General features: G+C 39.5%; 1 protein-coding gene across 8 annotated transcripts in view; it reads left to right on the forward strand.

Annotated features, from left to right (window-relative positions):
* The window catches only part of GRIA4 (glutamate ionotropic receptor AMPA type subunit 4), a 214,567-nt gene extending 208,795 nt beyond the window's left edge, over positions 1 to 5,772 (forward strand). For 3 of the 8 annotated variants that reach the window (XR_015801344.1, XM_014877675.2, XM_014877674.2), the window contains one exon: positions 4,642 to 5,772. Coding sequence is in view for 3 of the 8 variants with exons in the window: in XM_014877675.2 (XP_014733161.1) it covers positions 4,642 to 4,806 (165 nt within the window). In the remaining 5 variants the exon portion in view is untranslated. The remainder of the gene's footprint in view (positions 1 to 4,641) is intronic. The other 5 variants (XM_088159420.1, XM_088159419.1, XM_088159417.1 and 2 more) reach the window with 3 other exon arrangements.
* The last annotated feature ends 6,297 nt before the right edge of the window (positions 5,773 to 12,069 follow it).

Genomic DNA, 12,069 nt, shown 5'->3' on the forward strand with positions numbered 1-12,069 from the left:
TGATATGCTCACAACTGAGTGTCCCCAGGCTGGTACATAAGTAAGAATCCAAGGAAACATATTCCTTATCAATTCTACAGAGTGCAATGCATTCAAATATAGTCTTAAAAAAAGCAAACAAAAAAAATTTAAGCTTTCATTCAAATACCGACCTGACCCAAATTGGTTGAGCATGCTAAACATGACTTGAGAATCCCCACAGTTGTCACCCAGCTCTGTTAATCCAGTGCAACAGACACTGATTATACTTGCAGAATTTTTTTTAGTTTTAGTGTTTTCTTATAATAAAAAAAAAGAGTTAACTGAGTTTTGTATTTGAAGGAAAGATCATAAGTACCTTACTCTAAAGTTTGGATTTCTGTGGGACTTGTTGTAACACAGATGAATTCCTAGTGGAAAAATATACTTTAAACAATACCAAAATAAGATACAGAAATGTTGCATTTTGTTTTACTGGAAATTCATTTTGGGGTCATTCAAAGCCTTTGATAATTAAAATTTTAGGGTACAGACTTTTAAAATTCACAAAAAAATCACTAGGATTTTGAACAAATATGTACAGACTTATGAAATTCTTCTTTCTGCTTATTTGGTGTAATATTTAGGTGAAATTGAGAAATTTCAAATGAACTTCTTATAAAAATGCTTATGCCCATATGTGGAAGACTGGCAAGGCCCAGTCATCCTCTCCTAGCCACACTGGCAGCCAGAGGTGCCTGTGTGCCACACTGCACAGAGGGACTATGCCATCTGTTCATACACGTGCTAGCCATAAACCCCTGTTTAGCTGGCAGCATTACAGAGCCCATGATGATGGCTGCACATATTTCTGTAGAAATATGTCTGTCTTAAGCATTTTGAAACCTTTGATATGTTTTTTTTTAATATTTTTATCCAAGGAGTAAAGAGATTGAATTGGAACTAAAATTTGCTAATACGGAAAGATGCCTGGTGGTTCTAACTTGCATGAATAACCAACATATCTGACTTTTTAAGCTAACATCAAATAGTTTTAATAGTATATGTGTTAAACTAATATAAAATAACTTAAATAACCCTCTTAGCAATTAATATTCATTACTATGATTTTTATTTTAGTTTCATACAGTCAAACATGAGTTACCTCAGGGAAATTCACCTTGCCTGCAAAGGAGCTGAAAATGAAGATGAAGGACTGGTCTGTCTGTGTGGACTGGTCTATATGATAATGGACCACTCTATATGTGTGGCATACAGACATTCAGAAGCACTGGGAGGCAGTTGCATCTGCTGAAGGGAAGAAAGTTAGTTTTAAGGAGGGAATAATTCTTTCCTCTTCCTCTGGGCAGCAGTTTTTTTCCATTAGTATTAAGCCCTTAGTGTACAAGTAGAGCTGATACCGAGAGCAGTGAGGAGCTTAACATCCTTCTGTCCAGCTGCTCTAAGGCAAAGCCCTGCTGAGTTCCTCCCCCCAAACCCACAGGCTTTTGAAAGGGTTGTCCCAGTATCCAGCCAGCCTCCACCACCACCTCTCCATGGCCTTCTCAGTGGGCCATGAAGCTCAGGAACCAGCTTCCAGCTCAGCTCCCTTCTCGTGCTCTCACATCCCATGCTGCTGTTTATAACTAATGAATGAAATTAATTTCCAAACTAGAAAAAGGAATGAAAAACATCATTATTAAATTAACTACAAAAAAAGGTGAAGTGCTACAGGATGGCTCAGTAAGTGTGTAATGTACTTATTTTGACTTGTATACTTTCAATTTCATAGTCAAGAGAGAAAAATACATTAAAAGTTCATCTTAGATATTTGGGCCAAAGCCACTCCCATGTGACCCAAGTACCAGAGGAGCTTGAACAACAAAAGAACCCACAAAGGCTAGGATATTTGTATTACACAGACTGAGGATATCAGTTTCTGAAATTCCCATTTCCCATTAGGAACAGGGCAGTCAGTGTTTCAAGTGATTAATTTCACAACTAATCTAATAAAAACTAACGAAAAATTTGAAAATACATTATCACTATTAACCACATACACTTACCAAAAGGAGACTTTCACAGTTTGGGTAATATTCACAGAAAATACCAAGACTTTTCCCTCTTATCCCAGCTCTCCTGAAACTCTTTCTGCATTCAGGCCATAAATCTGAAGTTGTAGCAGCACAGTTAAGCAGAGTATCAGCCTGACTTGTTACCTATAGCTTAGTTTAAAACACAGAGCAGACACCTCCCTGGTTACTTGCCTTATGGCAATGTTCCGAGTACAAGTTTGACCTGCTCCTCCTGGCTTTGTAAGTGTCTGAGCTGTCCTGTGGTGTGTTGCTGAGCTGTTGTTAGTCTTGCACTGAGGACAAGAGTTATTTCCTTGCAGCTTTTCTGTTTTTCTGTGGAAGGCTGCTGAGAAAGTGTTGTTCCCTTTTCTTTTTTTCCTTTTTCATTTTTTTCTTTTTTTTTTTTTCCTGGATCTCTTTTATTGTCTTTCTGTCCTGAGTGTGTTGTCAATGGCCAGAAAGTTATTTAGACTGAGCTACTAAAGCACAGTTACGTACAACTTGTATAGCCCATGCAAATCTGGGTGCTCTCAGTCTCTCACTCAGATTTCCCGGTGGGAAGCTCTGAATGGCCATGAACAGATAGCTGATCAGTGTGCTGGAGAGACTGGTACACAAAGATGACTTTCTGGGAAACTTGACACATCTGGACTAAGCTGTCCCTTTTCCACCCAAGTTTGCTTTCTAATCTGGTTTGGACTCTCATCCCTCTCCCACTCTAAAGCACCTTTAGTTTTTTTCTTGCCACTGGCCAGAACATGTTCTCTGCACTTCTGCAGTCACCAGTATCCATTTGCAGTGGGACTCAGGACATGCACCATGTGCATCTATACCACACTGCATTGTGTCTGTGCTTTTCGAATGCAGAGATTTTTGTTTGCTGTTGGGAATGTGATAAAGTTTTTGGTAATGTACAGACCCAGGTCTCCACTTTCTCATAACCTCTGCTATACTTTTTGTATCTGGGTGTTGTTTTAGATCAAGATATGTTTGGTAACAGTCCCTGTCACAGGGCAGGGACTGTTTTCAAAGGATGTCCTTTACCAAAGCCAAGATTGTCAGTGTAAGGGGAATGCCATAATACCCTCTGTAAGCTGAGGCCTTTTCCTGAATTTGGGTGCTTTTGAGGGCTGAAGTTTTTTGGGTAATTGGTTTGGAAAGCTGCTTTTAAATCCAAGCCTTGACTATGCCACATCAGCTGCTGTGTTTTTGACACGTTTTTGAAGGAGCTACTGATAACAATGCAATATTAGACTGGTACATTTCCACAGAAGTGCACTAGAAGCAGTGGAAATGTTTGGGAGTTTTAAGGACTCTCCTCATCCCTATATACTCATATATACAATTAACTCCCCATATCAAACACCAGCTCAGGATTTCACTGCTACCTCAGAAGGAGAAACTGGGCTCAGAGGGATAAAGTTCAAAATGTAGAGATTAGTAATGAAGCAAACAAAATGACTTTAGGATGTTTGTCATCCTTTTGCTCCTATGTGAATGCACCCTCCTATCTCCCTTTTTTCCCAACTGGTATTTCAGACTGCATCCCTGCATACCATTTACATAGCTTCTCCTGACTAGAAATCAGACTTCCCCACTAATTAATATCTTAACATGGTTATCTCTGAAATCTCTTTTAATGTAGTATAGTTTGGGTGCCTTGCTGCATTTTTTGACCTTAGACACTTACCCTAATTTTAGTCATCTGGAAATCATTTACTTTAAACTAGTCATCTTGGCTTTTTTTATGACATGAGAGAGCCCTATTAGATTTGGCTACTGATATTTGGATGACTAAAGTTATATGGCATAACTATTAACCTTTTAACAAATCCAGATATTTTGCTTGAGTAATTTAGTCCCTAAACAAGATATTTTGTTCTGATTTACCTGAAACTGAAGATTTTCAAGTAACAAAAATTTAAACCTTCCTATGGGAAATTTAGTCATAATGTATAAAACTGTATAAAACTGTATTTTCTCTCAATAAATTACATTTTCTTTGAAAGTTATCACCTTCTCTAATTGTAGGAAAAAAAATATATATGAAAGAGATTTGAGGACAGTTCTCAGATTTCCTGATATTAAATATTTGCATTGTAAAAATAAGTAATTTGAATGACAGAATTGCCAGAGAGATAGCTGTACAGTTATTGCAATTTATAAACAATTTTCAGTAGTTACATTTAATCCTGGCATTCCTAGTTTAAGGTCAAAGCCTATAAACACCTGTGCATGACTTTATTCACAGATGCTAATGCTTTCAGGTTCCAAAAGGTCTTCTCAATGTATATAAATTTAATTTGAAGCAGTTTAGATAAAGGTATTACCTCTCCAGTTAATTTCATTATCAAATTCAGATCTTATATTTAAATCAGTAACGATTTATTGTAATAAAATTTACCCTCAGAATTGCTAGTCTTTTTTCCCCAGTATACTTAAGTGCTATGTATTATATTTATGATGATTACTATATTTATATTTAACGTTAACATGAAAAAATGCAGATGTCTAAAATTTAATATTTTGGTGTTTGCTGTGTCCGGGTTTGTTGGAGGACAGAAACATTATAACACTTTCCTCTCTTCTGCTTTTTCTTCAAACCTAGCTTACCTTTTCTGAAGCCATAAGAAACAAAGCCAGATTATCCATCACAGGGAGCGTGGGAGAGAACGGACGCGTGTTGACTCCCGACTGCCCGAAGGCCGTGCACACTGGAACTGCAATTAGACAAAGTTCAGGATTGGCTGTAATTGCATCGGACCTACCATAAAAACCAAAAAAATAATTGAGTGCCTTAATCAAACTGTGTTGGTGACTGATGGGAACACAGCACAGACTGTAACGACATGGGAGTGTCATTGATGAACTAATAATTTGGCTGAGAAAGGGAAGTACGTCCAAATGCGCCAGACATCATCAGCAACAATGTGTGCATGAGCTCAGCTCGGAAACCCAAACTCAGATTTTATATCAGGAAAATTCATAATTTAGTTTTGTTGGGGGGAGGGGGCTGGGAAGGGTGTATTAACAGCAACAAATTTCACTTGAGTGGACTTAAAACTAATAAGACTTGCCAATTTAGCGCATTAAACTGTGAAGAACATGCTCAGAAAGGACACCATTTTTGGTCTTTGTCTTGACAGAGAGAGAAAAATAGCTATAGAAGTCAATGAACATGCTAACCTGTGTCTCCAGAACATCAATATATACAATGGAAGAATACTCAGCTGTTCAGCTGTAGAAATGAATCACTAAACTGTGATAAAAAAATAATAAATATGTAAATCCTGTGAAAAAAATAAAGAAATTATTTACATTTTCTTTGGAAAAAGAGGAATATTGAAACATGCTTGCTTTTTAACTGATGTAAATTCAGTAGAGGACAACACAATTCTTTTTTCTAACCATCTTAGGGAAAAATCATTGCAATAATTGATATAAAATGCCATCACTGTAATAAAATTCAGAGAATTTTTTTTTATAAAAGTTGTTGGTCATCCTCTTGTTTACTGTTACCTTCATTCTGTTCCATCATTCTGTGTTCCACAGATTTGCATCTGTCTAATACAGGAAACAAAATGATAAAATGTTTAGAGTACTTCATCAGTCTGCAGTGTAGAATCAAAAGAGACTACGGGTCACTCATGTTACAGATATTATTTATAATCTTGTTCTGTGTAAGAAACTGTGGTTTTTGTACCCACCAAAAAGAATAAAACAACAATTGTTCTTATAATATTGACAGAGCTTGAGTTGTTTTCTGATCATTAGGGATGCCACCTGGAAAATAGAAAAGGGCTGTTCATTTCTTACAACAGGATTCAGAATCTTGTCTGAATCAGAGTCAGTCTGAGTCCCTGCACATTTCTGAAGTGCTTTTAAGTCCATAGGGAGGAGGGACTCTGAGCAGCTAAGGAACTGCTGTGATTATTCACGAGGTATTTTAGTTCTAGTCACTGAAAGCCTTTCTGAGGTGTTAGGGAACCATTTAGTGATAGCGTTTGTGCTCTGGGTAGGGATGAGACGCCAGGGAGCAAGGCAGTACAAATGACAGTCCTTGAGACTAATGTGATAGATGATTGATAGATGCAGCCTGCTTGGTATCCAGGAGCCTCAGTTTTCATCCTATCAGTGGTGTGCCTGGGAAAGACTAGCAGCCACCATTTGAATAAAAGCCAGATATCAACAGGAGCAGGCATGTCTGTAGGTGCAAAGCTGCAGCAAGTCTGTTCTGTGATGGTCATTCTCCCTGGCCTCACAAGATCTGGCATTGGTGTCCAAATCCAGGGTATTGCCAGCAGTGTAACAGCCACATGCCAGAGCCCAGACTGCAAGGGAATTCAGACTTGGAGTAATCATAGCTCGTGAATTCCCCAGGCCCATGAGGGGCCATGTTCCAATGGCTTGCATTTCCCCAGAGCTGGTGCTGGTGCTTCTCTCAGCCCCCAGGGCTCTCATCTGGGTGGAGCCCAAGGCTGCCCAGCAAGGGCCAACCCCAGCCACTGCCAAAAACAGCAACCAGACACTGCTGAGCTGATGCTCCCTCTGCCTGGCACAGACAGCTAGAGTTGCACAGCAGGGGTTAGTTTCAGTCCAGATATCAGCAATATAAATACAAGTTTCTTGCCTCAAATACTCTATAGAGACCCTTTATAGCTACTGGGGAGAAATAAAGAACAAGAGTGAGTGACTTCATCTTAAAGTAGACCTTAAAATATCAGCTGAAGCACAGCAGCAAGAGCCTAAATCCTTCCACTAACCTTAATATAGGCTGACAGACACCAATTCTTATACAGAGCTTGACATTGCAGGCAAATATGAAAATAAGGTGATGCTTACCCCTCAGGCATAATAACTACAGTGTGTGCAGGGGTCTTAGAGAAAAAGACAGATAACACTACTATGAGTCACTGTGACTAAACTTTCTTTGTATCCATGTTTTACTGGCATGTTTAGCACATTCATGAGTTACTGTGAATTGTTCTGTATTTCTTTGGCTAGGTTAAGTGAGTTGTCCGGTTTTTCTCTTTTTGGAGTAAACCTGGAAGCTTCTTTTAAATTTAAAAAACAACTGCGTGGGCTGGTTCTGAGTTGTCTTTTTTTTTTTTTTTTTTTTTTAAGAACTAAGTGTCTGCCTCCATTTTTCACAAAGCAACATATTAGAGGCTGAACAGATTGAGAGACTGATTGAGTATGAAGAATGCTGTCTATTTTGTTTTACTGTGTCTGTCTGTTTTTCCAGAAGCTTGTCTTCATCCTTTCCTTGTCCATGACTATGAGCAGTATCAGGGCTGTCTTGAGATATTTACTGTCTTCCAGTGTTACTCCTCTTATACAATCCTATGTCTCTTTAACACATTATATTTATTTTTCACTTTCAGTAAACAGCCCATCACTGCTGTTAGGAATGTTGCTCCATGGAGCTCATTATTAATTCCTTAAGTCAGGTTTCCACTGGGCAATGAGGCACTCAAGTCCTTTGAGGAGTCCATGTCAGTAACTGTGCACCAAGAAGGATTCAGAATTGAGCAGCATGAGCAGTGCAGCCACCAGACTGGTGTGACCCACCAAGGCCATGTGGCCAGCAGCCATGGTGGGGAATCACCACATACTCTTACCATTTCCAAGCCTTGTCCTTGCCAAGGGAATGCTTTACTGAAAGAAAACTTGGTCAATTGAGGTAAAGAGGATATTCCTACTTTGGTGATGCCTGTCATAAGCAGATAAAATATTTGAAAGGAGAAAGAAAAGAAAAAATCTAGATAGGAAAATGCTAAAGCAGAGAGAGTTGCACTACAGTTCAGGTGGCTGAGAAAGCAATCTTAGGGTATTGGTCTGCTGTCTCCACAGTAACTTACTCTTTTGTCTATTGCATGACTGCTGTAACCATAGAGAGCCCTGCTGACAAGGACTTGGTGGTGCTGGTGGGTGAGAGGCTGGCCATGAGCTGTCAGTGTGCACTCCCAGCCCAGAAAGCCAAAGGTGTCCTGGGCTGCATCCAAAGCAGCGTGGGCAGCAGGGCCAGGGAGGGGATTCTGCCCCTCTGCTCTGCTCTGCTGAGACCCCACCTGCAGTGCTGCATCAGCTCTGGGGGCCCAGCACAGGGAGCACAGGGACCTGCTGGAGTTGAGGGACACAGGTCCGGAACCACTCCTGTCTAGACTGAGAGAGTTGGGATTCAGCCTGGAGAAGAGAAGAAACCCCCGTGAAGATGTCTCATATGGCCTGAGGCATCTCAAATAGTGCCTGTGGGAGAGTAAAGGAATTGTATCCCAGTCTCTTCAGATGAGTTCCTTTCAAGCCTCCATTGACTAGATCTCCATGGAGTATGAAAAGACTTCAGACACATAATTTTCCTATAGATTTCTAAATTTAGCTGTCTTAATGATGAACTGAATTATGTTAGCATTTATCTGCTTCTAAATTAATTTCAGTTTCAATGTAATCAAGAGCAATTATAAACACTCACAACAATATTATACTCATCTGCAAAATAAGTTTTCTGAGCTGGTGTGAATCATAATGTAGGACCAGCCTGCTTTAGCATTCACTGTTATATTAGCAGCTTTTTGTCCTACACATTAAACCCTCCCACACTGGTTGTGTATTCTATTAAACACCTATTAAATTTAAAATCAGTGCAGACTTGTTGGGTTGTCTGAGAACCTCACATGCAGAATTAGTTTTATGCAACCACTTGTTATTGCTGAATTTCACCTGGGGACTATTCTGGGAACTGAAAGTACATGTTCTGAATTGAATTTACCTCAGTGCAATTGAGAGCAGAGCCTGGGGAGAGGAATACAGCTTTATACAACTGGTTGTAATCATTCCATGTGGTAAAGCAGGGCAGAGGCACCTGTTCATCTCTGTTGCTTAATAATTCTGTAATAGCTTATGCCCTGATAGGATGTCACAATGAAGAACAAATATTCTTTAATATACAAAGTGTAAGTATACTTTCATCCATGATTAGAAAATTACAGCAGAAGGGGCCTCCTAAAGCTCTCAACCTGTAGAATTTACCTATCACAATAATGCCAAAAACAAGAAAAGAAAGGAAGCCTGCAAGGAGCTGCAGAGATTTGTAGTAGGCATGGATTAATTAACAGTGTTACCACAAAATGTGTATTTGGTATTCAACAGCAAGTTTAGCTTCAGCTAAAATGTCTAAGGGTAAGAAGTCACCAGTGGAATTATAAATAGAAATTTAGAGCCACTTCCTTTTCTAAGTGAGAAGAGTGCCACAGATTCCAAATAACTTACTGATTTCATAACGGTTGCGTTAAATGTAAGGTCAGGCAAGCTGAAGCTAGGAAATAAGAAACATGAAATCATTTAGACTGGAAGGGATTTCTGGAGGTCAGCTCCTTCAAACTTCCATTTAAAGTAGGTTCAGCTTTGAAGTTAGATCCAATTTCAAAGCTTAAGAGGTTTCTCAGTGTTATTCTATCATAATTTTAGCATCTCCAGGGTTGACAATACATGACATCTCTGGGCAACCTCTACAAAAGTTCTGACTACTCTCAATATTTTCCTAAGGCAAAAATTTTCTTAAATTTTTTGTTGTTATTCTGCATTGAGAGTAGATTCAAAAAGCAGCAACACATATCCCAAGCTGCTTACCTAAATGAAGATGTGCATTATAATTTGTGTTGCTGAGCTCAGAATCTGAATCTATCTGTTGGGGGATGTTGTCATCATGCTTCAGAGCCCTACTGTCAGTCTTTCCTTATGGCTAAAGCAAGGATTCACAACCCTAGCTCACCAATCTATCATCTTCTATTAGCACCAAATACTAAAAATTTCTAAAGGCCAGACCCTGATTGTCTTTTAGAATTTTTTATCTCAAAGAGCTTCAAAGAGCCCTTCAACAAGGCTAAACTGCTGGAGTAGACTTTCAAGTGCTTTAAGATAAGTTACCCATTTTCCTAAGTCCTGGAAAAACGATTATATTACTTTTCAAGGTTTACTTGTACTTTAGCTGTTCCCTTAAGGATTCCAGAGCTAAGGGCCTGATTGTACCTAACCTTTTGCCTGATACTAATTGTTCAAATCCATGCATAATGGTGTAAAGATGCAACCACTAGTGTGGATAGAAAGATCTGATCTGGTGAGACCTTTAATGTATTTTGGTGTAACTGTATAGAAGATATGGAGAATTTAGAAGTCAGAAGACTGCAGCAGTTTAAATCAGTAATTCTATTAAAAGAGTCTTTCTACACACTACTATAGTCGTGAAGTCCATGAATACATAACAGAGGTGGTGTCTTCACTTTTTCCCTTTTATACTCTGGCTACCTGCAGTACTGTCAACTGCTGGAAGTTACCTGAGATCTTTCTTTTGAGAAAAAAAGTATTTTTGGCTTAAGGACAGAATCAATATTCTAAAAAAAAAAAAAATCTATTAAAAGCTCCATCACAAGGATTAAGAAATAACTGCTGGAAGGCCTATAGAAAATGCAATGGCATTGTGAGAGCACCTGATATTCGGGTGACACTCACTGACTTCAAACATCTCCAGTTTAACTATCTAGTAACCTGTAGGATGCAGTATAAATAACTGTTTTTAGACGGGTGTTCGTGGGTGTGATAGTTATGCCCTAACAATCTTTTCTGAGTATCGTTGGTGAAGACAACCAAGAATGACTCATTCAGAAGTTGACATTTATGCTGCAGGTGCCTCCACTCGGGCAGATGACTCCTCCTCACAGTGACCCACATCCAGCCAGCAGTGACCCACATCCAGCCAGCACACTGTGGAATGGAGTGAGTCTGGCACCTTTTCAGCATCACTGAGACGAGCTCTGATCACAGTGTCAGTGACACAGGGACACAAGGATGGAGCTGCTGCCATCACTTCCAAATTGAATGCTTATCACCTTCAGCTGCACAGCACCTGATGCCAGAGGTTGCTTGTTAGCCACTCTGTGTGTAAACACACCACTTGAGTCTCCCTGCTGCTCTCACAGCCACTACTGAGATACCACCAGCCCTCAGCAATTACTGCTTTCCCCCAGAGCCAAAAGATCGTGTTGCTTGGTACCCTCTGTGTTCAAATTGCCATTTAATTAATATAAGCCACTGGCAAGCTGATGGGAACCCTGGTTGCAGCAGCAGTTGGACGCCCCAAACTTGAAATTCTCAAAGGAGAGGTGAGAGGAGGTGAGGAGATAATTCCCTAGTAGTAAATGTATCTTCAGCAAACCTCAGGCATGACATTTTGGATCAAGAGGGCTGAAGGCAGGTCAGTGCAGCCTGAGGCACTCTCTCTGTGCATTTCACTAGGAACCTGAGCCTGTGTTTCCTACAGCTCAAGTGAGGTAACTATTGGTAACATAGAAATTTCCATTTTCATGTTACTCTATTAATGCTTATTTCTCCACACCAAGTGGAATGTCTACAGAAGAAACCCAAGCCAGGGGCAGACTGGTTTTCATCATCATCACAGGAACTATTCCATGAATCAGATTTAGGATGATAACAAATAAATTGAAAATACATTAAAAGGACAACATTTATATACAGACTAGATATAAGACTTCCTTTCTTCATTTGGGGAGTATTTTAAACTAATTCTAATACAAAGAAAAATATGAAGTCACTGTATGAAACACTGAATTGCATCACTCCCAGGGAAAATGTAAAGACGTATTTCCTTTTAAAACAAGCAATTATCAGTCTGAATAATGTTGGGAAGAAATGCTTGCTCTTTCCTCAGAGACATTTCTGAGTATAAGGAGGAACCTTGAGGAAGGAGGCTGTCAAACAGGTTGAGTTACACTGATAACCATGTCAGATTAAGTTAGGTTTGATATTTTCCAAGTGTGTGATCAGTCGCTGAAGGCTTTGAAGTGGCAAGCATGATGCAATTGAGTCTGAAATTCCTGTAGAGTACCTGAACAGAAGGGGAGGTTTCTTTTTAAGCATGCGGGCACAGCTTCTAACCTGCCTCCTCTTTCTCCCCGTGAAACAAAATCTGTTTCAGGACAGTGAGTGTACTTAAGGTCACTGCTTTCAGACAGGTTCCTCA

This window comes from Sturnus vulgaris, chromosome 2 (assembly GCF_052056855.1).
Source record: "Sturnus vulgaris isolate bStuVul1 chromosome 2, bStuVul1.hap1, whole genome shotgun sequence".
NCBI classification, from domain to species: domain Eukaryota; kingdom Metazoa; phylum Chordata; class Aves; order Passeriformes; family Sturnidae; genus Sturnus; species Sturnus vulgaris.